Here is a 24,401-nt window from a genome sequence, read left to right on the forward strand (position 1 = left end):
TCAGAGTAAGACTTGAGTACACTTCTGGGTTTTTTATTTTTATTTTCACAACCCAAATATGAAACAGACCACAGAACAATTTTCAGAATGACACCCATCAACAAACAAGAGGAAAATTAAAAAGGGAAATGGTTTGAAAAATATGTACAAAGAGTTTTCCTGTATTCACAAACAGGAACCAAACAAAATATATACAAAAGGAAAAAACACTACCCTCATTGCTCTCAATGTTCTCACTGTATGTATGTCCGTTCTCTGGGGTTTTCATTCACTCTGTGGTTTGTAAGTAACAAAGGCTGCACTTTGGCTTTTCATCACCTGCCTTTTCCCATTGACTATGAGGAGCAAGGGAGAGTCCACACGTATACTTCGGAAGTCATATGACTGTATAGGGAGAAGCAAAGAAGAAACATATTACAAAGACATCAGTATTTATTACACCAATCATAATGCAAAAACAAAGTGCTTTTAAATTACAATTGGGTTATCACACCTGTGGCCACTGATGATGGCTGCAAACTTGTTTAACCCTCTGGTGCTCTTCAGTCATTTCTGACTTAATTTTACATTTTTGTTATTTTAGAACTTTTAACTTCGGAATGTTACGGAACTTGCTATGTAAACAACAAAGACAAATCATGTTTATTATGTGAAAAGGTTAAATGGTCCTGAAAAAATAGTCACACTTGTACAAAAATGACCACATTTGAAATGAATGGGAAACGAATTTCAGCTAGTGGAAGCTTTTGGTACTGCGCCCAAACAATCTTACTGAGTTCTTTTTTATTTAGATGTCAACCTCAAATTTGGAAAAACTTGTTTAGATTAATGTCTTTGATTTTCTCTCAGTTTTAGAGTAAAACATGTTTTTGAAAATATATTTTCAAAGCATTTTGACAGTTTAAGTTGGAAATGTAATTTTCAGGTCTAAGCTCAACAAGTGGTTAACAGGTAATAAATGGATGACTAAAGCGTAAATATAATTTAGTAACATAAAATCCCCTAAAAAATACAAAATTTTAATAATAAACATTATTAAACTAAATATAGTACATTCATTTAATTGAAATAATAATAATAATAATAATAATAATAATAAAAAAGACATGCAAGGAGCACCAGAGGGTTAAATGAGCTAATTTTTGTAAATATATACCCTACTGTTCAAAAGGCCGTTGGGGTTAGTAATATTTCTTTTAAAGAAATTAATACTTTTATTCAGCAAGTGCACATTAAATTGATCAAAAGTTACATTAAAAACAATGTTACAAAAGGTTTCTACTTCAAATAAATGCTGTTGAACTTTCTATTCATTAAAGAATCCTAAAAAAAAAAAAATGTATTGTTATCGCTACAGTTATCGTCCTTGGTGTGAACAGGCCTTTTGAATAATTTCTGAAGGACCATGTGACACTGGAGTAATGATGCTGAAAATTCAGCTTTGCCATCACAGGAATATTTTAAAATATACTGAAATTAAAATGGAATTGAAAACCATCATGGTTGTGGAGATGTGGAGAAGTGTGGAGATATAAACCTTTAAAGTTTCGTACACAAACCTTATCTTTATGTGTTACGCTGTGCCGTTTGACCTGTGGTTCAGGAATGACTACAGTATCTCCTATTAAAACACCCCAGCTGTCTGCTGTATTGTACACCATGACTAGACAACAGGTCTCATCACTGTCCACCATGCCAAATGTGCTGCAAAACAACAACAGGAAACCATTTAAAAAGTAAAACACAATGCTAAAAAAGCAAACATTTAAAGGCGCAGCAAGCGTTTTCTGAGAAGCGTTGTTGAAAGTGGATCTGACTGAGCAGCACGACACACTTGTAGCAGTGTCCACTCATGATGGGGGAGGAGAGAGAGCATGAGGGAGATTTGAAGAAAGACTGTAGAAAGAGAGATGGCTGAGAGACATTACAAAAGAGAAAAGCTCAGAGGAATATCACTGGATAAATAAGGGTTATTATCAGGCAAGAACTTTAATATTAGAAAAGCTTTCCAGCACTGGAGAGACCTAAGCGGGAAGGCCTGAAAACAGGTCGCTGAGGTTGCGTTGTTTCTGCTCCATATGTGAGTAAAATTGGTTTTGCTCTGTTTCACAGAACCAAGATATGCTGTTGTTGCAATGTTAGCTGTAACAGGACAGTTTTGAGAGTCATTGTTTGCCTGGAGCTGAGGAGACATCCACTCTTGCACTGCATGTTTGTGCATTTTGGGGCCGGAGCAATGAAAAGAGGGGTGTGTTTGTTTGGGTTGACTTCAAATATCAACAGTGTTTCTCAGAAATCGCTTACTGTACTTTTAACTATATCTAGTATCTGACTGCTAATATAGATGAATGGATACATATTGAGAAATGTTTATTAAATATTCATCGAATGTACAGGGGGTAGCAGAGGCATTCAAACTCACAAGGCCATACGGCCCTCTGAGGCCAGGCTGAAGACAACTTTTCCGAGTGCTGCCACCCCACCGTTGTGGCCATGAGTGAGGGCGGATAAGCTGCGGGGTTCAAGGGTTCCCACGCGGCCTGAGGGAGACCGGAACTGAGGGGAAGAGCACGGGCCCAAGGAGGAGGTACTGAGGGACGAAAGCATGTTACGAAGACGCCGCGCTTTTACTTTTCCCTGAAACACAGAGAGAGTTTGGTTATTGTGATTGCTTATGGAAGTCTGGAATATTGTTTGACTGTACTCCACTGCCATCTGCTGGAAACAACCCAAAATAACAAGCTTTCCGATGAGCTTTTATAGCATTAACTGAACTAAACAAAAGGTGTGTGTACACTGCACTGGCAAAACTCTACTTAGTACCACTCAAAACACTACAACAGCTTCGCTTTGGGCACTTTTTTTTTTTTTTTTTTTTTACTTCAAAGTAAAGATACAGTGTCAAATTAATGAACTTTTGTAACCCAGCGATTTAATTCACAAAGCATCCAAACTGCATGTAACAAGTGCAACGCATGTAAATAATATGATTTACAGACTAAATTCAACAGAAACTCCAGTACAGTTCTCAGATTTTGAAACACTCTTGACAGACATCACTATCTGCACCTGACAGCGACTGGCTGCCACCTGCCATTTTTCACTTTACATTTGCATAAAGTTGAGCCTTTCTGAACTTTTCGAAGTTCTTGGATGCTCTCAAAGTTTTTTCTGATCCGTTGTCAATCCCACAATAGCTCAGCTCCCATAGGAATGAATTGAAAACACCTGCTCTGCGCCAGTGTATTTCTCTCACCTTGGTCTCTAGTAACATTGTAATCTGGTCTAGGTATTTCAGTAGCTGTTTTTCCCTCTCCTGTGCCTCTTCCCAGCCAGGGTCTAGGGCTGCAGCACGGCTGTATCCATCCAGAGCTGAACTGTACATCTCCTCATACTGGAACAACTGGTGACAGAAAGGACATGTTGGTTTTGTAGGCTTGACTGGTACCCAAAATCAGTGTTTTGTCTGGTACCCAAACAGCACTAACAGTCTTCCATCAGCCAATAGGTTGACTGAGAAAGCCAGAGAACAGCAGAAAGCAGGAAACGAAGTAATGATAATAAAAATGAGCATTGAATAATCTTTTACTGTGACACATTTGCTGGCGCACAGCTCTGTTTGAGAAAGCATGTGTCAAAGCAAATGAAAGAATTGTTACCGTAGCTCTGTTGAAGTGGAGGTCAGGATTCATGGAGGATGCTTTATCGATTTTCTCCTGTAAATATGGACAGATAAAAATCAAAAGGTAAGATGATGTTAACCACTATATTAATGATTAGGTGATACATGAGAGAGATACTCACAGCCTGTGCATAGGCACTGAGGGCCTGTTGAGAGAGCTGTGGTTTCTGTCCACTGGTGAAAAACATGGAGATATATGCGTTCCCTAAAACATCTGTTGGGTCAAAGCAAAACAAATTAATTTATTCAAATTTTTCTCATTATACTAACATTATAATCGGTCTGTATTCAGAGATGCTAAATTAAATTCTACCACGGTTTCCTCAGTGGCTCAGATGCAGAGAGTCTATGGAGACTCTTATGTTCGTTGGTACATCCAATAACAGAACATTTGTAATGTTTTTTGGCACTTACATTATATCTCCAGCTGCTACAGCGAGGAAACAGAACTGGCAAACTGCTGCAGCTCACTCAGGGCGGTATCTATGCTAATAGGGCAGATTATCACCAGTCATGGGCGGGGCTTCCCTACTCTTACGTAAGAGTAGAGGGAAATCTGGAGCTGTGCATTTTGAGGGACTGTTTATGATTATGGGGATTTTAAAAAGAAAGGAGTGGATGGATTTTTAGCATTATACCATATTACCCTTTAAAGGGATAGTTCACCCAAAAATGAAAATTCTGTCATCATTTACTCCCCCTCAAGTTGTTCCAAACCTGTATAAATTTCTTTGTTCTGTTGAACACAAATGAAGATAGAAAGTTTGTAACTAGGCTGCTTTGGGGCACCATTGACTTCCATAGTAGAAAAAAAAAAAAAAAATACTATGGAAGTCAATGGTGCCCCAAAACTGTTCAGTTTTCCACATTCTTCAAAATATCTTCCTTTGTGTTCAGCAGAAGGAAGAAATTTGTACAGGTTTAGAACAACCTGAGGGTGAGTAAATGATGACAGAATTTTCATTTTTGGGTGAACTATCCCTTTAAGTGCTGTATAGCGTTGTGCAAATTTCCCTCTCCACTTCGAAAGGAACGCACCTAATGTGTCATTTCTACATCATCAGAGTAATTCACTCACACCACGAAGTCCCATCAGTGACGTCGAGTTGCACAGCCTGCCTAGCCATCTCCACACTCTCCACAATGCGCTTGCTCTGCTCCTGTGCGTCCCCTTCTGGTGGCAGCTGTCGTAGCACCATAGACAGGCTTCTCAGAGACACTTTGTTCCTACTCTGAATGAAGATAAGACACCAAGGGTTAATCTGTGCACTTCATGAGCAGTACCATATCAAAACAGGCAGATATCATAAAAGACATTGGGTCTTGTTCACTAATAACTGCATGGATTACTTCATATTTATACGTACAGGTGAACTTGCCACGGAAAATGAAGCCTAATTCACAACACGTGCATTTTTAAAATCCTCATGAAACAAAAGTTGTGACAGTCTTTTCTTCCCTATAATGATGTATATCCTAGTGAAACGGTTTCTCGAACAAGAAAAAAAATGTAGGAAGGGACTTGATTTTGTCTGTCGGGAACTGATTAGATCGTTGGATGGTTGTGGTTTGCTATTGGTCGATCTCATGTGAGTGACAGGTTGTCCCTTTTGTACAGACCTCTCATTAGCCAGCTGTACATATGTAGATCCGTGCTGTTATATCCACTTTATTTTGCAATGCAGAAGTAAGTGCCTATTTAAAGTGAATGTGCAAGATTTATTAGCCGTTATAGGTAAAGAGCTAGAAGTATAACAAAATGCAGGAAACTGTAAAACTATTTGCGCTACAAACAGGTTGTTTATGTTATATATAATATATTAAAGTAATATGATAACAAATACCAGTTTGCAATATCAAGCAGCATTATTGCACAGCTTAAAAAAAACTGGAAGCAGATGACACAGAAACCTCGCACATTCAAGTTACGAATGTCAGCACCAGCTTACAGCTCAAGCTATATAGCAACATTTCTTCCTCTTTCACTGGAAATGCATTTAAAATGACATATTTATGTATAAAATTTCATTATAACACAATTATAAGGCCATCCAGAGTATGTGAGGACCGTTGAGTTTGCTGAAAAACAGTAAGTGATTCACCCTGGAGACTTTACACAGACTTGGCAGATTCAGACAGGATTAAAAATCACAAAGTACGTCTGCGGAATACAAATTTCTCTGACGTCGGGAAAACTAATCCTGTCCGGATAGGGCTTTAATGAAAGAGACCCATTGTTTTTTGCTATAATAATACTTACCTGCTGTAGTGCACCTGTGAAGCAGGTCTTGGCCGCCGTAAGGTCTCCTTTTTTCCAGTACTGCTCTCCCAGTGTGTTCCAGCCTTCCACCAAACCCGGTTCCAGTTTAACAGCCCGGGACAGACACTCCTCTGCAGCCTGACTAAATCCCGAAGCCACATTCAGACACCGACCCCGTAGCAGCAAGAACTGGGCGCTGTGTTTGTACAAGTCTGTTGAAAGAGAGGGCAGGGCATATTAATATATATTATATATATATAAACATTTTTACTTACCCAAGAGTGAATAATGAAAGATTTTGCTATATTTTTAGTAATATTTTTTAAATTAATTATCAGAATAAATTTTATTAAACAGTAAGACTTCTTTACAAGAAAAATTTGTAGAAAACAAAGACCTAATGCTCACCTTCCTTTTCCTCCAGCCTCTCAAGTGTCTTTTCCATCTCTTGAGCAACATCATTCTGTTTCCTACCAGCATTTTCAACACTGTGTGTCTCAAAGTAACGGTCCCTAAAGGAGTACAAATCATCTACCAGCTCCTGTGAGAGAAATGTGCTATTATTAAACAACTGCACATTTGAAATTCCTCAAGAACTCAAAGAGATTTCATGCATTAAAGGAATAATTCAGCCGAAAATAAATTATGTCACCATGATTTAGTCCCCCTGTGAAAGACAAAGGCAGGACTTTGAAAGCCCCAGTCACCACTCACTTGCATCGCATTCGTTTTCAATAAAATGAACGCGATTGGTGGGTGAGTGAGTTTGTCAGAAGACATTACAAACATTATTATTGTACATATGTATATACTGCTTCTATCAACATATTAACTGCAGTTATGAGAAACTGTGGCATAATAGTATTTGTCATAAAAAAAAGAGATCATAGTAAAAGAGAGTTATCTTAAAACGACTAAAAGGGTTCAGGTAGCTTCTTACATTACTTAAAAAGGAACTCAAATTAGCTTAATATGGTTTTACAGTATTACAATAAGTGTCTCCTTGTAGAGAGAGGTGAATGATGGGTAAAACAAGCATTACACCACACGATGGATAACACGTCCGTCGACACTACAGAGAGTTTAATCAAAAAGATGCAGATGCTGCTTGTCTTGTAACGTGTTCGTTGAATATTGTTGCAATGCAGTGTATCAGTTGTTATAGTGACAGGCGGTGCAGCAGTCATGTGTACATTATACATCATCGACAACATCATATGAATACGGTGATGCCTATTTATTTGAGCTCACGAAAAGAGAGAAGGAAATGAAATGGTCAGTTCAAACCTTTAAAGCTTGCAAATCATCTTTGTCTGTTGTTTTCTCCCCATCTTTGTCAACCTCGGCCATCTTTAGTATGTAAAGCAGGACCCGAGTAAGCGTGATAAACACAGACGGGTGTGTATGGGCGCCCCCTACTGATCAGGAGACGACAGGTTTTTTTTTTTTTTTTACAGTCTATGGTAATAATAATGGATATTTACAAATATTTTATCAAGTTTGTAGTATTTATACACTAAAGAATTTTAGATTTGTATAAAATACTTTATAAATAGGAAAAGTATCCTTCCAATGCTTTGAGGTTGAATTTTTTTGTTTTAGTCATATCCAGGCAAACAAACGACCAATAAATAAATAAATTTACATATATTTATATAAATAAATTTACATATATTTATATAAATAAATAAATATGTGGAAATGGTGAAAAAAATAGACTATTTTTTATAGAAGCTCCAGTTCAAGCACAGCGAATGAAATGGGAAGTAAAAGTGCGCATGCGTATTTGATCACAGGCAGTCATGAGACTTTCTGAAACAGGTTATGATGTTCCGATGATATTGTAGGGTCGAATGGCGATGATGTTTTTATCTTTCTTTCTTGGTTTACTGTTCATGACAGTCTCTGAAAACGATGCGGTGGAGAAGATTCAAGCTTTCGTCATTCCTCACAGTCACATGGATGTTGGCTGGGTGTACACCGTCCAGGTAAAACGCAGATTTTTAATGACTGCTCTGTTTCCAAGTAAGTGGAGCTATCATTAGTGTTGTCTGTCAAACTTTTCTGTCGTAGGAGAGCATGCATGCGTATGCCAGCAATGTGTACAGCAGTGTAGTTGAAGAGCTGTCAAGAGTCAAAAGCCGCAAGTTCATCGCAGTTGAACAGGAGTTTTTCCGACTCTGGTGGGTGAATGTGGCATCAGATTGGCACAAGAAACAGGTAAGGACTGATTGATGTCTTTTTTGTATTACATAATGTAGGTAAATCAGTTTACCTTAAAACTCAAGGGTGGAGTTTTCAAACTTGGGTCCATGAACCCCCAGGGGTCCACAAGGGAGCAATAGGGGGTTCCTTGGAAAAGTTTAGAGACAAACTGTGAAAAAAAGTCAAAATATATAAATAGTAAAAATATAACTAAACTAAATAAATGAATTGGTTAAAATAAATTCATAAAAATAAATAATTCAGGGGTCGACTTTTTATGCGCTTTTTATTCGAATTATTTACATGATAACTGTGTTTTAGGGACCATAAAATGCAAACTTTTGAAAACGGGTTTCAAAGTGCAAGTTTTTGAAAACAAAAGTCTACGTATAAACTACAAAAAAAGCGAATTTGTGAAAACGGTGACGTCATGCACATGCGTATTACGTGTTCAGTATTACGTAGTGTTTCTTTACAAAGTGACATCGCCAACTACTGGCCTGGCAGCATAATACAGCGGTTTTAGTCGTTTTCGCAGATCAGTGTGAACGGGGTTCGTTTTGACAAGGCTGTCGTCTATACATAAAATCCGCGAAGGAAAACTTTTCTGTTTTTAGTACATTGTTAATGTGTAAACATAGCTAAAATATTTTCCAAATAACATTTTACACGTATTTATAATAATATATATAAATTTTTCAGAGTATTGGACCTTTATACATGAAAATAGAGCTCCCTTTTAAATTTTAGGATGGTTGTCCCTCACATGAGGATAATTTTATTTGAGGGTCCATGGTATCTGAAAGATTAAAAACTCCTGGTTTAAAGGCACCTGGTTTAATATCCAAAAACTACTAGAACAAGTGTTAAGCCCGGAACACACCAAGCTGATGCCGACGAACTAGTGGCGACGAAAGCAGACTGCGCCTGCGTCTGTTCTGCGCCTGCGTAAGATGAAATGCCTTTCGGTACCAGCAGGTGGCAGTAGCTGAACAGCCAGAATGATCAGATGGCCTGACGGACCGACGAGCTCCGACGCCGATTCAACGTCGAATCGGCCGAAAAAAAGCAGACAAGGACCAACTTCAGCCGACGGTGCAGAACACACTGAGAAAACGTAGTCGGCCGACGAACAAAAACTGCCCAACGGCCGACCGTCGGCTTGGTGTGTTCCTGCCTTTATATATTTTGTTGACTTGTGTACTTACATTACGTTTTCAACAATGTTTAAATCCAGAGAAATCAGCAATTTTAACCAGGACACAGTCATTGCGTGTAGATTACTGCAAAGTGCAACAAGTCTCTCATAGCAGCCACTGATGGAACGCAAAGAGTAACATTATAACATAACTTTCAACACACTCAAATGTATTTAGTATGATTGTTTTAACCGTGTAAAACGGCGCTGCGTTATCCCACGTACGCAACGAAAAGAGCGTAAGCGGCCAACTGCAGTAAAAGCATAATAAAAGTTCCACTGGATTCGAGATCGGTGTGCATCACAGGTGTCTATCATTGGCATTCGCTCCAGCGGCCTCGTTCTGCTCCCACGGCTCTCACCAGTTCTGCTTCATACCACCGTAACGTTAGTAAAACTTGATACATTAGCTCATCCATGAACATGATTTCTTCCCGAGTCCATCGGATTCCTTTCCATCAACTGTGGAGCTAAAGACGACCCATAATTCTACACTTTCACAGCATCATCTTTGTTTTGAATAAGCGACCTCTAGTGGCAAAAGTTACATATTGTGCCTTTAAGGTGACTTGTTTTCATATGTCAGGTGAGACAGCTGTTGCACGAGGGTCGTCTGGAGTTTATAATCGGTGGTCAGGTGATGCATGATGAAGCTGTGACAGATGTAGATGATGCCATTCTTCAACTCACAGGTGTGTGAACCCAACACTCTCTTTACAGATGAAACTGTAGAGAATGTGATACAGATGGTCTTTACTATATGATTACCACATTTATGTAACATCATGGTATTAACACAGTATTAAAAAAACTATGATATTAGTGTTGGTAAACTTATTGCATATAGTTATGGCTCTTCTCACATCCCCTCCTCCCCCTCCTCCCTCCTCTGTCTGGATTCTAGAGGGTCATGGCTTCTTGTATGAGACTTTTGGTGTTCGGCCACGTTTTGCATGGCATGTTGATCCATTTGGTGCATCAGCCACCACCCCCATTCTCTTTGCCCTGGCAGGGTTTGACGCTCACCTCATCTCTCGCATCGACTACGACCTTAAAGATGACATGCAGAAAAACAAGGTTGTACTTTTGCACCAATGGTTTAGTCTGTATTTATAGTGGGAAATGTGTTTTATATATAAATGCAGCTCTGCATATTTAGTTTTCAGAGTGCTGCCTAAATTATGATACATTGGTACATGTGATAATACTGCAACTGTATTTGTAGAAATTGCAGTTTGTGTGGAGAGGTTCTCCCTCCTTAAAGGAAAAACAAGAGATATTCACACACACCATGGACCAGTTCAGCTACTGCACACCATCATACCTACCCTTCTCGAACAGGTGATGTCAAGTAACATTTTTATTTTTTAATTTTTTTGTAACATCTCTACTGTTACTTCAGACATTTTTTATGTTTCGCGTTTGGGATCAGTAACATTTTTTTCTTTAAAAGAAATTCAGCAAACATGCATTAAATAGATCAAAATTAACCGTAAATACAAAAGACTTCTATTTCAAATTAATGCTGTTCTTAAAAAGGTGACACAGTTTCCACAAAAATAATAAGCAGCATAGTCATTCTCAATCATTCTCAATCCACATATTAGAATGATTTCTGAAGGATCATGTGACACTGAAGACTGGAGTGATGATGCTGAAATTTCAGCTTTACCATCAAAGGAATAAATTAAAAATTTAAATATATTAAATTAGAAAACATTGATTTTTAAATTGTAATAATATTTCACAGTATTACTGTTTTTCTTACTCTGAGCAGAAGAGACTTAATTCCTAAATAGTAAAAAATCTTACCAACTCCAAACTTTTCCACTTGTAGTATATTGTCGCTGTCGGGCGGAAACCGTGTATTTCAAAAAACGCTACTTTTTAGGAAATGGAAAAAACATTTATATAAATAATTAAACACTGCATTGGTAAAGTTGATATTCTGGCTTTATATACAGTATGGTCAGACACTTGTCATTATTGCTTTAATGCATGCTTTTAATATTGATGGTGGTTGTGTCCAGGTCTGGGTTTTACTGGAATGGTGTTGCCTTGTTTCCGGACCCTCCTAAAGATGGCATATACCCTAACATGAGTCTGCCAGTGACCAAGGAAACTGTAGAGCTTTATGCACAAACCATGGTGGACAACATCAGAATGAGGGCCCAGTGGTTCAGAACCAGCCATGTTCTCTGGCCTTGGGTCAGTTTAACTCCATCATCCTGCAGACTATCTTACGCATTGTTTCTTTTATATATTCACTCATTAGAATTACAATTTAAAAGGATATTGTATTTACAGGGTTGTGACAAGCAGTTCTACAATGCATCAGTGCAATTCATGAACATGGATGTTTTAATGAACTACATTAATGCACACAGTGACAAGTATGGAGTTGCAGTTCAGTATGCTACGCTAAAGGACTATTTCCAGATGTTGCACCAAACAAATCTGTCCTGGGATGTGAGGGAAAACCAAGACTTCCTTCCTTACTCAACAGGTTTTCTCAATAGCCACTTCTATAATTGTGATTACTGCATTTTTGAATGACAAAATGGTCCTGAATGGTCTTTTATCGTGGTTTCCCAGAACCGTTTCAGGCATGGACGGGGTTCTATGGTTCCAGAAATGTTCTGAAAGGAGTGGCCAGACGAGCGAGTTCCCTCTTGTATGCAGCAGAGTCTCTCTTCACTAGATACCGCATCAGCTACCCAGAAGGCCCGGTTCAGAGAGAGTGGGCTCTAGACAAACTCAAGGCCCTGCGATGGGCTGTTTCTGAGGTGCCTGGTTTTAAACTTATCTTGTTGTGCCACAATCAGTTCCATGTGGGCAACTTTAGGTACACTGGCATTCACAATTTACTTTTAATAAGTTGCATTGACTTTTTATAATAAATGTATTTCATTAAAAGCGCAGTAAGCGATTTCTGTGAAACGCTGTTGATATTTGAAATCAGCCCAAACAAACACACCCGTCCCTTTATTGCTCCGCCCCCAAAATGCACAAACACGCAGCACTGTCTCTCCAGCACTGGAAAGCTTTTCTAATATTAACAGGTCCTAAAGCTCTTTCCTTATCATTACCCTTTTTCCAGTGATATTCCTCTGACCTTTTCTCTTTTGTAATATCTCTCAGCCATCTCTCTTTCTACAGTCTTCAAATCTCCGTCATGCTCTCTCTCCCCTCCCTCATCATGAGTGGACACGCCCCCTCATGCTGATTGGCTACAAGAGTGTTGTCGTGCTCAGTCCGATCCACTTTCAGCAGCGCTTCTCATAAATCACTTACTGCACCTTTAATGTCTACCTAGTACTAAAATCCATTTATTAATTACGGCCAAATCAAACAGTATATATAATAATGGTTTGCGTATGACAAGACATGATTGACTACCATTATCTGGTCTGACATGCCAGGTTCAGCATCATGATGGCATCACAGGGACAGAATCACCCAAAGTGGCTGATATGTACATGGAGCATCTCATGCAAGGCATGATGGGAGCTGAGGAACTCTTGGCAGCCATTTTCTTGCTTCCACAGACCATCGAACCTTCCAATGACATCCATCACCCATCCCAAACCAGACCCACCACATTGAAGACTGGTATATTTATTTGTTTAGATTCCCTGAATCTTTCTTCTCAGCACATAGCTCTATATTCTCTGTCCAAATGCATCTTTAGCTTTTCCTGTTAATTGATCAGTGATATGTGTTTTTTATATTTGATTTTAATTTATATATAATTAAATTTAAATTAATTAAATATACATTTTAAAATATACCTTGATTAAATATACCAGCAATAACCACAAGATAGGAGTAAACGCTATAAAGATAACTATAATAGCAGCAATAATATAGTTATATTTCTATTTATCTGTTTATACAGTAAGCGCACAGTGCAGTTATCTCGTCTGCCGCTTTGAATGCTCGAGCTGTTCAAAGCAGGATGGATTCTGATTGGCTGTCAATGTTTTTATTGTTCATCAGCTGGAAAAAAATTGTTCTGAAAGTGATTCCAACGAAATCATTCCTCTGTGTCGTTATCGTTATAGCCGTGGTGTTAGAACGATTAAAACTTTATAGTTATCGTCCTTTGTTTGAATAATCTTAATACTGAATAATCTTGTCCTAATATTCTTCTTTACTGATCCCTTTGTTCATGATTTCTATTATTTGACACCTGTTCACAATCAATTGATAAGACAGATTTGACAATTTAGTGCATTTTTAATTAAATTGTCATGATCTATTTGCCAGCACTAATATCAATGTTAATAGTCATCATTATTAAAATGTGAAGAGTTTGGTTGATCATGGGTTGCACTGTCTAATAAATTTTTTGTTGTAGTTTCAGACTCAGGAAATGTTCTTGAACAGCATATCATTGTGTACAACCCCCTAGCCTGGAACATTTCAACTTATATTAATATTTCTGTGCCATATGCAATGGCAGTTGTGCTTGATGATGATGGAAAAGCAGTACCTGCTCAGGTACCAAAACATAATTTGTTTTTAGACATTGTGCATATTCGGTTCTCAATATGTATACATTGATATGTTAGTTCAGTATTTTGTCTTTTTAATATTCAGATTTCATATTCTTTCTGTTTAACCCAATCATTGCCTCATGTTGATAACAAACTCAATAATTCACTGCAGATCCAGCAATCGATGGAGTCTTCCACTGACTACGATCTCTTCTTCGTTGTTGAGCTGGGTGGACTGCAGTACAGAAAGTACATTGTGCAGTTCCCACAATCCCACTGTGACTCTGCTTGTGGGTCGACTCATGTGGCCAGAGTAGTGAAATTTAAGAAGAAGAATGTGAGCCAGTGGAAGAGGACAGGTAGGAAGTTGTTACCAGTGCTGAATGAGTGCTACAAACTGATGTTTGACCAAGAGACAAACCTTCTGCACAGCATCACAGACCGGCAAGTTCTTCTTCAGAGTGTTTCATGTGTCCAGATCACCACAGTTTTGTTTAATGGGACATTTAAAATTGAATTTTAGACCTTGCTTTTCCATTATAGGTGCAAAAAGATGAGAGTTAGAGTACAGCAGGACTTTTGGGAGTATGTGGCCAACGGGGACATCCACTCTGGGCCAATCTCAGACAACTACATCTTTACTGCTAACGGCTCTGCTATTCCTGCATACAAATCTGTGGCCATGGAGATTGTGCCGGGGAAGATAGTTTCAGAGATACGTCAGTATTTCTACAGGTGAAAGAAAAGATGTTCTTTGATATCCTTAATCTATTATGCCTGTTTTTAAAGCAATCTGCCTTTATTTGAAGTAGCGATGTGACATTAAAATTCTAGTCAATACAATAAAATAATAATTATTTTCATGTTATGGCTGATATAATGGCCAATAATTAAAATTCGATACTGTTTTGTCTAAATAAATTAAAAGTAAAACACTAAAAACTACAATTAGTTGTTTTAAATGCTACAGAGTTAATTTAGGTATCACAACATTATAATTTACAGTGTGAAAAATGGATATTTATGTTTGCTTTTTGATGTGATGCAATGCTTGCATCTGGTGTAAACAAGTGTCAGCTGTTAAGCGAATGAATGCCAGTGGGCGGGGCCTATGGTGTGATGATTCGTTGATGTCTTGCTTTGGAGGCAGTCATATGCAAATGTATTTGCCCGTGTAACATCACAGATCCCGCAAAATCAAAACGTTTTTGGAGCTTCATTAAATAAATACTGTTTATAATGAGGAGAACATTTTAAGCTCTGAAACTTCCAGGGTGTTTTAATGGTCAAGAGATCAAGGCAAATTTGATGTCATGACCCCTTTAAACACCACTCACATTTTCTCCAGAAATGTAAAAATCTAGTAGTAGTTCTCAGAGGTAAAGTGTGACTGTTCTCTTTGCAGGGAGGAGGAAGACAAAAATCACACTTACTCCGTGGTCACCAGAGTGCCGGTAGGGTTTCAGGGTCGGCTGGCGTGCTTCAGACTGGAGCAGAGCTATAAAGTGGGACCCCTACAGGTGAACCGAGAGACCGTGTTCAGAACCCGCACGAGTCTGCAGAATAACAAAACACTGTTTACTGACAACAATGGCTATCAGATGATGAAAAGGACATTCAAGAGCTTTGTCAACAACACAGTCTCTCGTGTAAGGATGCTTGACAGTTAAGATTCTTAAATTGTACCTGCTTGCCAGATGTGAACATCTTTTTTACACATACATCTGTTGCTGTTTACGTGCACAGAATTACTACCCAATGGTACGAGCGGCCTACATAGAAGATGATTCCAGCAGACTTGTGTTCCTCAGTGAAAGAGCTCATGGAGTGGCCAGTCTGAGTCAGGGTCAACTAGAAGTGAGGGCTTGCATTTGCCATTCATACTTACTTGGTGTCAGTCTCTTAGGCCTTTCCCAGCCATTTACTAACTGTCTGTGTATCAGGTTATGCTTCATAGACGGCTTTGGAACAACCAGGAGTGGAATCTGGGCTATAACCTGACTCTCAATGACTCTTCTGTGGTGCGGCCTGTTCTTTGGATGATGCTGGGCTCCCCTGCTGCAATATCATCCATCTACCAACAGGAGGCACTAGAGCTGCAGCACAGACCAGTGGTTATGCCTATTGACCAACCCCGTGAGTTTGCAGACATAGGCATTGCTAGACTGTTTTTCATCTCAGCCCCTGTATCTGAGGTCACTTCAGTCTGAATGTAAAGTTAATTAAATTAATTATTACCCCTTTAAATGAGTAAAAGACCCAGTATTTGTTTAAAAACATTTTCCCTTAAAGTTCGAGTTATAATTTTGCAAGAGCACGATTATAAACACGACGAGGCTGTGAAAGCGGACTAGTGAGTAGATGAGTTTACCTGTTCAGCTGATAATGTTTAATGTCTCCGACAACCTCTAAAGTCCCATTTAGCCATTTGTTAGCAACTGCCTTTTACAAGACAAGTAAAGGCTTTAAAAAAAAAAAAAACACAAGAGGGTTTTCCGCTTGATTTCAGGATGATGGAACGGGAAGTGCAAAAATGCAAACTCATTTCCAGGTTTTGGCCTACAAATACATGTCATCCCTGCAGCACTCTATTGTGTGCCTTCCACTTACCTTTCATCCAAACACTCTCCTTTACAGTGAAATCACAAAATTATATGCATTCAAATAATCACCATTACTTATGTATAACTACTGACAAACTATGGAATAAAAAATGGAAAATGTAATTGCGAGTTTTTACCTCACAATTCTCAGTTTTTCTCAGTTTAGATCTTGCAATTCAAACTTTAAAACTTGCAATTATAGTGAACTAAACCATAAAAGCTTTGTTACTTTACATAAAAAAAACTTTAACTAAAATAAAATAAAATATTTAGTTTAATTTAATGTAGTAAAATAACCGAAAATAAACTATATAGGCATTTTTTTTTTTTTTTTTTTAAAGTGCAAGTAAATGACTAAATCTAACTAATAACAGAAATAACAAACTAAACTTTAAATGAAAACAGAAAATACACAAATAAAAATTCAAAATATTAATAAAAACTATAATGGTATCTCAATTATAATAAAATAACACTGCCCAGTACATCTTTCCTTTTAAATTTAGAAGCCTTTTTTAGCATACAAACACACAACTCAATTTGGATTTTCCATCCTAGGCACAGAATATTACACGTTTGCTTCATCATCCAGATGATATATGTATAGAATTTAGTTTTGTACTATTTGTTTATCTATGTTTGTAGATTTCAGTGCTCTACCTTAATATATTAATTAATATTTTATTAGATTTTTATCGTTATCTCCATTTGTCAGAATTATTTTTCTTTATTGTTTTTTTTTCTTTTCCCAACAGGTATGTATCATAAAAAAATATTTAAAAAATCATAAATTAAAAAAAAAAGTTGTCAGTTGTGCAAAATTACCAGCTTTAACTGAAGTGCACTGAACAACAACAAAACATTTTCTATATCATGTTTTGTGCTTTTCGTCCATTTTGTTAAACAAAGTGTAAAATTTTCTCTTTCATAGAAAAGCCATTCAATCAGAGAGAGAAATTTAATGGGCCGTCTGTTCAGCCGGTTGTGCTTCCCCAGAACCTCCACATGCAGACCCTCAGCATCCCTGGCTGGAACTACAGTCCTGATCACACCCAGCACATCCACAATCTCAGCGCAGGTAGGCCACAATATACAGTAGAGTACAGTACACAATACACAGTAAAACGCGCAACATGTATCATAACAGTTATCTGAATCAGAATTTGATGGAGTTTTCTGCGTGTGTGGAGTGATTTATTTATTTATTTTCAGAGTGCAATATAAAGTCTACTTAAAACCAGATGCTATATTCAAATGTGTATGTTGTTTTCCAAGGTGGAGAGAGAAAAATAGACTTTGACCGTATTCTTTTGAGGATTACACACCTGTATGAATTAGGAGAAGACCCAGTCTTATCGCAACCCATCACTATTAACCTGAAGGTACATGAAATCTATCCATTTTGGCATTTGTATTGGTAGAATATTAGTGGATTAATGTTTTACTTATTAAGCAGTGCCATTAACAGTAAATTAATTTATTAATAGGAAGTTATGCGGGGCATAGGAGAGATAACTGAAGTGCAGGAGCGTTCACTTACTGGAACATGGGATATATCAGACCTCCAGAGGTGGAGCTGGAAAACCAATGAAAGAGTACTAAAAGAAAGTGAGTTTTCCCCCTTGATTGATAACTACAATGCTTGATCTGGCAAGTAATTGAATCAGATTGAATAGACATCAGTAGTAATTGTCATTTTTCTCCTTTTACAGAGGAAGCAGATGTTTTCAGTGGCGTAACCCAGGACTTCAATGTGACCATTCACCCGAAGGAGATCAGAACCTTTTTCATTTACTTTAAATAGACTGTTTTACAGAAGCTGATGATTGTCTTCTGTGAAGATTCTTTATTAAGATTATTTCTAATGTGTCAGTAATGATTTTAAGATGTGCACAATTTGAATCATTGAAACTTTAAAATTTTTCTTTGTGTTTTTCTTAGGATAAATGTCGTAAGTGTTAAGCATCTTTTTTTTTTATTTAGTTCAATCACAGACAAGTACAATTCAAAAGTACAAGGCAAAAATAAGGCATTGTGATACAGTTCAGGGTATGTGAAACAGAATAACAGCATATAAAACATAAAATTAACATATATGTAAAAAAAATAAAATATAAAATCCAAAAAGAAATAGAAAAAGGGCAATAAAAAAATAAATGTTCAATATCTTCAAATGATGTGTTAAAAAAAGGACATTTATCACAAACAGTATGAATGTTAAGCATCATGCACAGTGGATTTTTGGGACATGTTTGTGTCCTTTGCTTATTTAGAAAGAACAAATACAATCTCGACTTCAGGTCAGTGAGTAAATGTAAACTTTGTTAGTTCAAGTTCAATTCAAAAACTTCATCATCATTAGCTATGTTTCCATCCAAAGCAGCCTTTCCATCCCATGTGTTCAAGAGAACAAAATTGGCACTTCCTGGGAAACTGGCGCAAAATATCCGTAAAAAAAATGGAAGTTGCTGCAATCGGAGAAGGAAGTAGGCCTAAGGATCTGTGGCTCTTTTTTTCGACATCATAAATGACTTGCGTCTCAGGGCGCGCAGACGAAACACTGTCATCTTATCTTGTGTTAACTCTGATGCTGGTGTTTGTGAACACAATCATGTGAGACACTTCTGGGAGGAAATTAAACCAATCATGGCTCAGGCATTTCAGAACAATCTAACTAGCATTTGAGATGCTGTGCAATGAAATTGGTTAGTCCAGTTATCCAATCACATCAACTGTTGAGTCAAAGTCACGTGAGTGTGTTATTGCGTATCAAGGGACTTATTTAAATGTTTTTATGCGCATTTTTAGAATTTATGCACATCTTGCTGTTTCCATCCATTGTTTTTTTTATGCAATATCCCAAAATATGCATAAAAATAGGTGGATGGAAACATGGCTATTGATACATTAATAGCTTTTTTTGTCATGTGTTTAAGAAAATCATTAGTAATAATTTTTAAATATTAAATTTTAAAAACCTCTTATTTGAGTATTGACACTGTCCATATAGCGACTGATTCTTACAGTATATGTTCTGTAAAAGGTCCTTTTTAACACGTTTTACATTTTGTATTGTAAAGATATTAATTCACATGAATTCATACTAGCTATTATACGACTCTGTGTTCAGAAATAATTCTGCATATTATGTGAAAAGACAAACTTGGGTTAATGTTTTCATGCTCTTAAAATATATCTACAGAAATAATGGTATTATGTCTATGATGTATTGGTGTATCTACTAATGTGTCCTAAGATTCAGTTTTATTAGTATTGTTATATTATTATATCTTGTTAGATGCACACACTCTCACTTTCACTGTGGAGCTGTGGGTGGCGTCATGATGATGACAGGCTGAAAAAGACAGAAACAGTTTACAGTTGAGAACTCCGCATCCTATTTCACTTCATTCATACTGCTCGCCAGCATCGACAGGTTTATGAAATGAGCGTTGCTTACCACATGAGATCTGGGTGTGCAGCACGGAATCACCTTGCAGCAGTATGCGGCAAGAGTGACGGACAGAGCAATCTGAGTCACCTCCATGAGTTGATCCAATAAACTCAGATGACTAAATCCATCCTGTGAGTAAAGAGGGTAAACTATATATAAATCAACATTTAATGGCAAATACTTCATCATCATGTAATAGCTGTTTTGTCAAGCCCCGAGCCCTAGGGCTCCTAAAAGTGTGTAATGGGCAGATTTTTTCCCTGTCTGCCTCCTTTCACCTCAGAGCTAATAAGCATTATCATTGGTTGGTTACACTTGACAATCATGTTCATCACTTAAAGAAATAACTCTGCATTCATTAACTCGGTTAATATGAATTTATACATTTAGAAACAGTGTCGGTAGTCTATTAAAGTTTTTGCTTTCCCACATCCTAGTATGCAGAGCATTTTTTTAAAGGAGTACAGCATACAGTGACAATAATAACATTGAAATTTTATCTTTAAAACGGTTTAGCTTACCTCTAAAAGTAGACATGTGTTGTTTTCATGTATTATCTCACTATCATTGTGAAAATACCAGCAGAAACCAAGGTGTTCGTGTTCACTAAGTGTGAAGATAAGACAGAAAGTATATGCCACACATGTGACTACTTGCATTCCCAAACATGCCTTGAGCTGTTAAGAAATAAAATGACACACAGTGTCAGAAATGCTTATTTCCATATATTTTAAAATGTATTTTCTTGGCTTATTCTTTTGTCATTTTACATGTTTAATGTTCAATAAAAATATGTTTAAAAAAAAAAAACTGATTTCCTGACACATTCTGAGTGGGCACATTCTACATATAGTACATTATTTTTTTTTTAAAAGAAATGAAATGTCCTTCTTGTTGCTATGTGTCCAGTCTTACTGTCGGTAGGTGGAGTTTCTGCGCTGCTATCGCCACACTGCCAGCAATTATGCCCTGTTTAAGGGAAACATAGTGATACATCAGTGATGGGCAAATTCGGTCCTGCAGAGTTCTTCTACTTCCCTACTATATAGTGAGTGAAAGACAGTACATGACAAAAGTAGTATGTCCGAATTTACAATACTCATAAAAAGAGTAGTCAAAAAGTATGCAGATGACCTACTACTTCTGGCGAGATTCTGAAGTGTGCATAAGATGGACACTTCACTATTCATACTACAGTACACACACACTCATACTAGCCTACATAGAACATAGTTTTGCTCAATGTTACATCATTGTGAATGGTATTTTTTCTAGAGTGCTGCTGAAATGCTGGAACATTTATACTATCAGAAATTTTACCTTTGTATAGCCTAAATTTAATTTATATATAGACGTACACTGTGTTCCAAATTATGCAAGTGACATATCAGTAGGATTTTAGTTCAATAAACTTTCAGATTTTAGTTTTTCAAAGAAGTGTTTGTTTTACTTCTCATGTCATTTTAGATAACTGTATCAATCTGAGGCAGGTTTGTTTAGTAGTTTGCCGGGTCTTCTTAGGTAAATGGAAAACCTTAAAGAGGTTGTTCCACTTTATTAACCTCTTATGCTCGGGGACCATTTTGGGGATTTCTGCCTGGATTTGGCCTATCCAAATTGAAAAGCTTCCCATACCCACATACAGTGCTCTAAATACAAAATTATGGTGTCATTTTACAGGAAACCCTTTGAAGTTACATTAAAAAACTGCTGAAAGTGATTAAAAAAAATTATAGTATATGTTGTTTGTGCTGTAATAAACCCCGCCAAAATTGTTATAAATTCTTTTTTGAAAGTGTATAACTCAGGCACTGAGTGCTTCAGCACCTGCAGACAGTTTTGGTTGTTTCCTCTAGATTTCAGCAAACACTGGAAAAAATACTTTTGTCTCTGTCATGTTGTATGCAAGAGTTATTCAAATTCACCTGAAGGGAAGAATATTACATTTTTATATAATTTCCGCCTACCCAAATCTAAAGTATACCCATATACAGTGATATAAATGCAATATCCCAGTGTCATTTTACAGAAAACCCTTTGAAATTACATGAAAGTGATAAGTATTATAGTATAAGTTGTCTACTTGTAGCTGTTTGTGACTGGTTGAAGCAGTCATCGGAGTTGGAATGTGATGCTTGTCTTTGTGATCATATTTCACTGTGTGATTCTTTAGAAGATTATTCGATCTATGATTGTCACACAGTGAAATAAACTAGATGGGCAAATTCCTTAGAGTGAGAGCTTTCTTGTGATATATGACTTGACCGTTTTGTGAAAAATATTTTAAAAAATTCGTAGAAAATTTTCTTTGCAATCATCAGGCGAAAATTTGTACCTGGGACCAATGCATATTTAAGCTCAATTTTACTGCTTTATGTATCATAAAAACAAAAGTTATGGTTTCTGTAAAGTTTAGATTTTAAGCTTTCAAATGATACCAAATATGGAGTGATACCCTATAGGGAAGCCTTTAAAATGGATGTGTAAACATTAAAATGTGAATTATGATGTATTTTCGGATCGTATAAGGGTCCGTGGAGTTTAAGAGTTTTATTAAGCAAGTCAGTTGCCATGCAATATGGTTCTTCTTTCTGAAGAACCTCAAGAACCTCTCCATGCAGGCTGGCAGTTGTGCATAAAGTTTTGCCACAAGGGATAGCGTGTTGTCCTGCATAAAAATCATTTTATATCAGAAGACAGAATCCTATTTTTTATATCATAGCATTACATGGTCAGGGTTATGATCTTGCAGAAGTCATTTTGACACCCTCAGAGACTCTAAAGCAGGGGTCTCCAAACTCGGTCCTGGAGGGTCACTGTCCTGCAGAGTTTAGCTCCAACTTGCCTTAACACACCTGTCTGGAAGTTTCTAATATGCCTAATTAGGCCTTGATTAGCTGGTTTAGGTGTGTGTAATTGGGGTTGGAGCTAAACTCTGCAGGATAATGGCCCTCCAGGACCGAGTTTGGAGAGCCCTGCTCTAAAGGGCACTATTCCAGCCCAAATCATCACCCACCACCACCTTCTTGCTGATGTCACAATCTTGTTGGAACGGGATGGGTGGCCACACACTAACCATCCAGAAATCCATCCTAGACCAGGGGTTTTCATTTTCAAACTGTGTGTTGCGCAAAGTCACTTGGCTGCAGCTATGTTTGCGTTTCAGTAAATCACACACACACACACACACACACACGCACGCACGCACGCACACACACACACACACACACACAGGACCAGCTAAATTGAACCAGTATTGGAACAGTTTACATTTGTTAATACCAGCTCACCAACTTATGAACAGGCTTATGGTACAATACGTATAAATAATTAATTACAGTTAAAACATATAGAATGGACACTTACAACACAGGAAAACGCTAGCATGATGTTGTTTGTAATCCGTTCAATAGACACTACCATATAAAACTGAATTCTGCAACCAATGAAGAAGACAGTCAGCGCGATCTCCGTCAACTGTGGATGAGACAAAACTCTTCAGTAGATGTTTTTCAGAATACATTGTATACTACTTTGATGCGGACTTAAGATGTACCCCTAAAATCTTCGGTTCTGCCTCCAGGTATTTGTATTTTTGACGGGGGTTCCTCTGGAAAGTAACTTCCAGTAAAGATCCCGCCGCCGTGTCTCCTGAATCGCTCGCGCTCTGGGCTGCAGCAATCGCCGGAGCAACATCCGAAACCTCTGCCTCGGGTTCGCCTGTTGAAAAGTTTAGGATCAGTCCAGGTTCGGCTATTACAAATAAATAATAGTTTATAAAATACGCATTACTTATAAGATAGCTTACTCGTCATTTTCTTCGGCTGTTCCATAGGCGTTCAAAACAGTCACGACTACTGCGGCCAAAATCCCTGAAAAGGGTCCTTTATGGGGTTTTCGGAATGTTTCCGCCCTTCTCCCATCTGGAGCATGATGATTTCATATAGACTTCTATGGCAAGCCGTTTTAACATTGGGTAAGAGGCCACCGGGGCAAGATGGGGAAAGATGGGGAAAGATTTTTTTCTCCTAGTCTTTTCTGTCTCATCTTAAAGTTGTCTTTTGAGGCTAAAGGTAGGGTAGGCAATTTCCCAGCGCGCCTTCCCAGAACGTTCCCTGCAAGTTATTTTTTTGGTTTTATTTTTATAACCTAAAGAAAACCTTCAGAACGTTCCCTGCAGGTTATTTTTATTTTTAGATTTTATTTTTATAACCAAAATTAATGTTGCAGATAGAAGATTATTCTAATGCTGAAATGTGTAATTTATTTATAAACATACTATATTTTTGCAGAATTACGTCTGAATCAAGTTTAATGCAGCTTTTAATAAATTAGTTTAGTTAAAACACATTATAATTTTCAGAGCTAAAAATATTAAGCCAAAGTGTGAAAAGAATGTTTGCGTTTGTTTTTATCTTTACTGCGTGCCTCTGATCACGCACTTCTCCAGCACGCGCTTTCTTCTGTCTTTCACAGAAAGCCGCGCACTCGCGTAATTTA

The 24,401-nt window shown here is 37.5% G+C and overlaps 3 protein-coding genes across 3 annotated transcripts; 1 reads left to right on the forward strand and 2 right to left on the reverse strand.

Moving 5' to 3' along the window:
* Positions 1-17: 17 nt before the first annotated feature.
* On the reverse strand, positions 18-7,370 carry ttc5 (tetratricopeptide repeat domain 5). Its single transcript, XM_051898493.1, has 10 exons — positions 7,230-7,370; positions 6,351-6,483; positions 5,943-6,154; positions 4,761-4,914; positions 3,805-3,896; positions 3,660-3,716; positions 3,257-3,403; positions 2,423-2,637; positions 1,560-1,704; positions 18-384 (listed from the first exon to the last, which is right to left on the reverse strand). Exons 1-10 carry the CDS (start codon positions 7,290-7,292, stop codon positions 265-267), a joined length of 1,338 nt encoding a protein of 445 aa, XP_051754453.1. The 5' UTR covers positions 7,293-7,370; the 3' UTR covers positions 18-264.
* A 334-nt stretch (positions 7,371-7,704) lies between these two features.
* Positions 7,705-18,370, forward strand: man2b2 (mannosidase, alpha, class 2B, member 2). The gene is made up of 19 exons (XM_051898486.1): positions 7,705-7,930; positions 8,016-8,162; positions 9,932-10,037; positions 10,250-10,422; positions 10,571-10,686; positions 11,376-11,553; positions 11,653-11,851; positions 11,941-12,131; positions 12,768-12,957; positions 13,706-13,848; positions 14,017-14,288; positions 14,388-14,579; positions 15,250-15,493; positions 15,591-15,701; positions 15,788-15,980; positions 17,379-17,525; positions 17,723-17,829; positions 17,935-18,055; positions 18,160-18,370. The coding sequence occupies exons 1-19, from the start codon at positions 7,796-7,798 to the stop codon at positions 18,249-18,251; spliced, it is 3,057 nt and encodes a 1,018-aa protein (XP_051754446.1). The 5' UTR covers positions 7,705-7,795; the 3' UTR covers positions 18,252-18,370.
* A 29-nt stretch (positions 18,371-18,399) lies between these two features.
* On the reverse strand, positions 18,400-23,869 carry LOC127515157 (uncharacterized). Its single transcript, XM_051898496.1, has 7 exons — positions 23,710-23,869; positions 23,458-23,621; positions 23,268-23,378; positions 20,817-20,870; positions 20,423-20,578; positions 19,908-20,030; positions 18,400-19,802 (listed from the first exon to the last, which is right to left on the reverse strand). The coding sequence occupies exons 1-7, from the start codon at positions 23,732-23,734 to the stop codon at positions 19,764-19,766; spliced, it is 672 nt and encodes a 223-aa protein (XP_051754456.1). The 5' UTR covers positions 23,735-23,869; the 3' UTR covers positions 18,400-19,763.
* Between the last annotated feature and the right edge of the window lie 532 nt (positions 23,870-24,401).

This window comes from Ctenopharyngodon idella, chromosome 7 (genome assembly GCF_019924925.1).
Source record: "Ctenopharyngodon idella isolate HZGC_01 chromosome 7, HZGC01, whole genome shotgun sequence".
Lineage (NCBI taxonomy): Eukaryota > Metazoa > Chordata > Actinopteri > Cypriniformes > Xenocyprididae > Ctenopharyngodon > Ctenopharyngodon idella.

Excerpts from the sequence above, each read along its gene's own strand:
- man2b2 (XM_051898486.1), top strand. The coding sequence starts at position 7,796 with ATGGCGATGATGTTTTTATCTTTCTTTCTTGGTTTACTGTTCATGACA. Across the intron at positions 8,163-9,931 it reads CAGATTGGCACAAGAAACAG|GTGAGACAGCTGTTGCACGA; the intron begins GTAAGGACTGAT and ends TTCATATGTCAG. Across the intron at positions 10,687-11,375 it reads TACCTACCCTTCTCGAACAG|GTCTGGGTTTTACTGGAATG; the intron begins GTGATGTCAAGT and ends GGTTGTGTCCAG.
- ttc5 (XM_051898493.1), bottom strand. The coding sequence starts at position 7,292 with ATGGCCGAGGTTGACAAAGATGGGGAGAAAACAACAGACAAAGATGAT. Across the intron at positions 6,155-6,350 it reads GAGGCTGGAGGAAAAGGAAG|ACTTGTACAAACACAGCGCC; the intron begins GTGAGCATTAGG and ends CTCTTTCAACAG. Across the intron at positions 1,705-2,422 it reads TCAGAGGGCCGTATGGCCTT|CACATTTGGCATGGTGGACA; the intron begins GTGAGTTTGAAT and ends GTTGTTTTGCAG.
- LOC127515157 (XM_051898496.1), bottom strand. The coding sequence starts at position 23,734 with ATGGAACAGCCGAAGAAAATGACGA. Across the intron at positions 23,622-23,709 it reads ACAGCCGAAGAAAATGACGA|GCGAACCCGAGGCAGAGGTT; the intron begins GTAAGCTATCTT and ends ACTTTTCAACAG. Across the intron at positions 20,031-20,422 it reads ACACATGTCTACTTTTAGAG|GATGGATTTAGTCATCTGAG; the intron begins GTAAGCTAAACC and ends CTTTACTCACAG.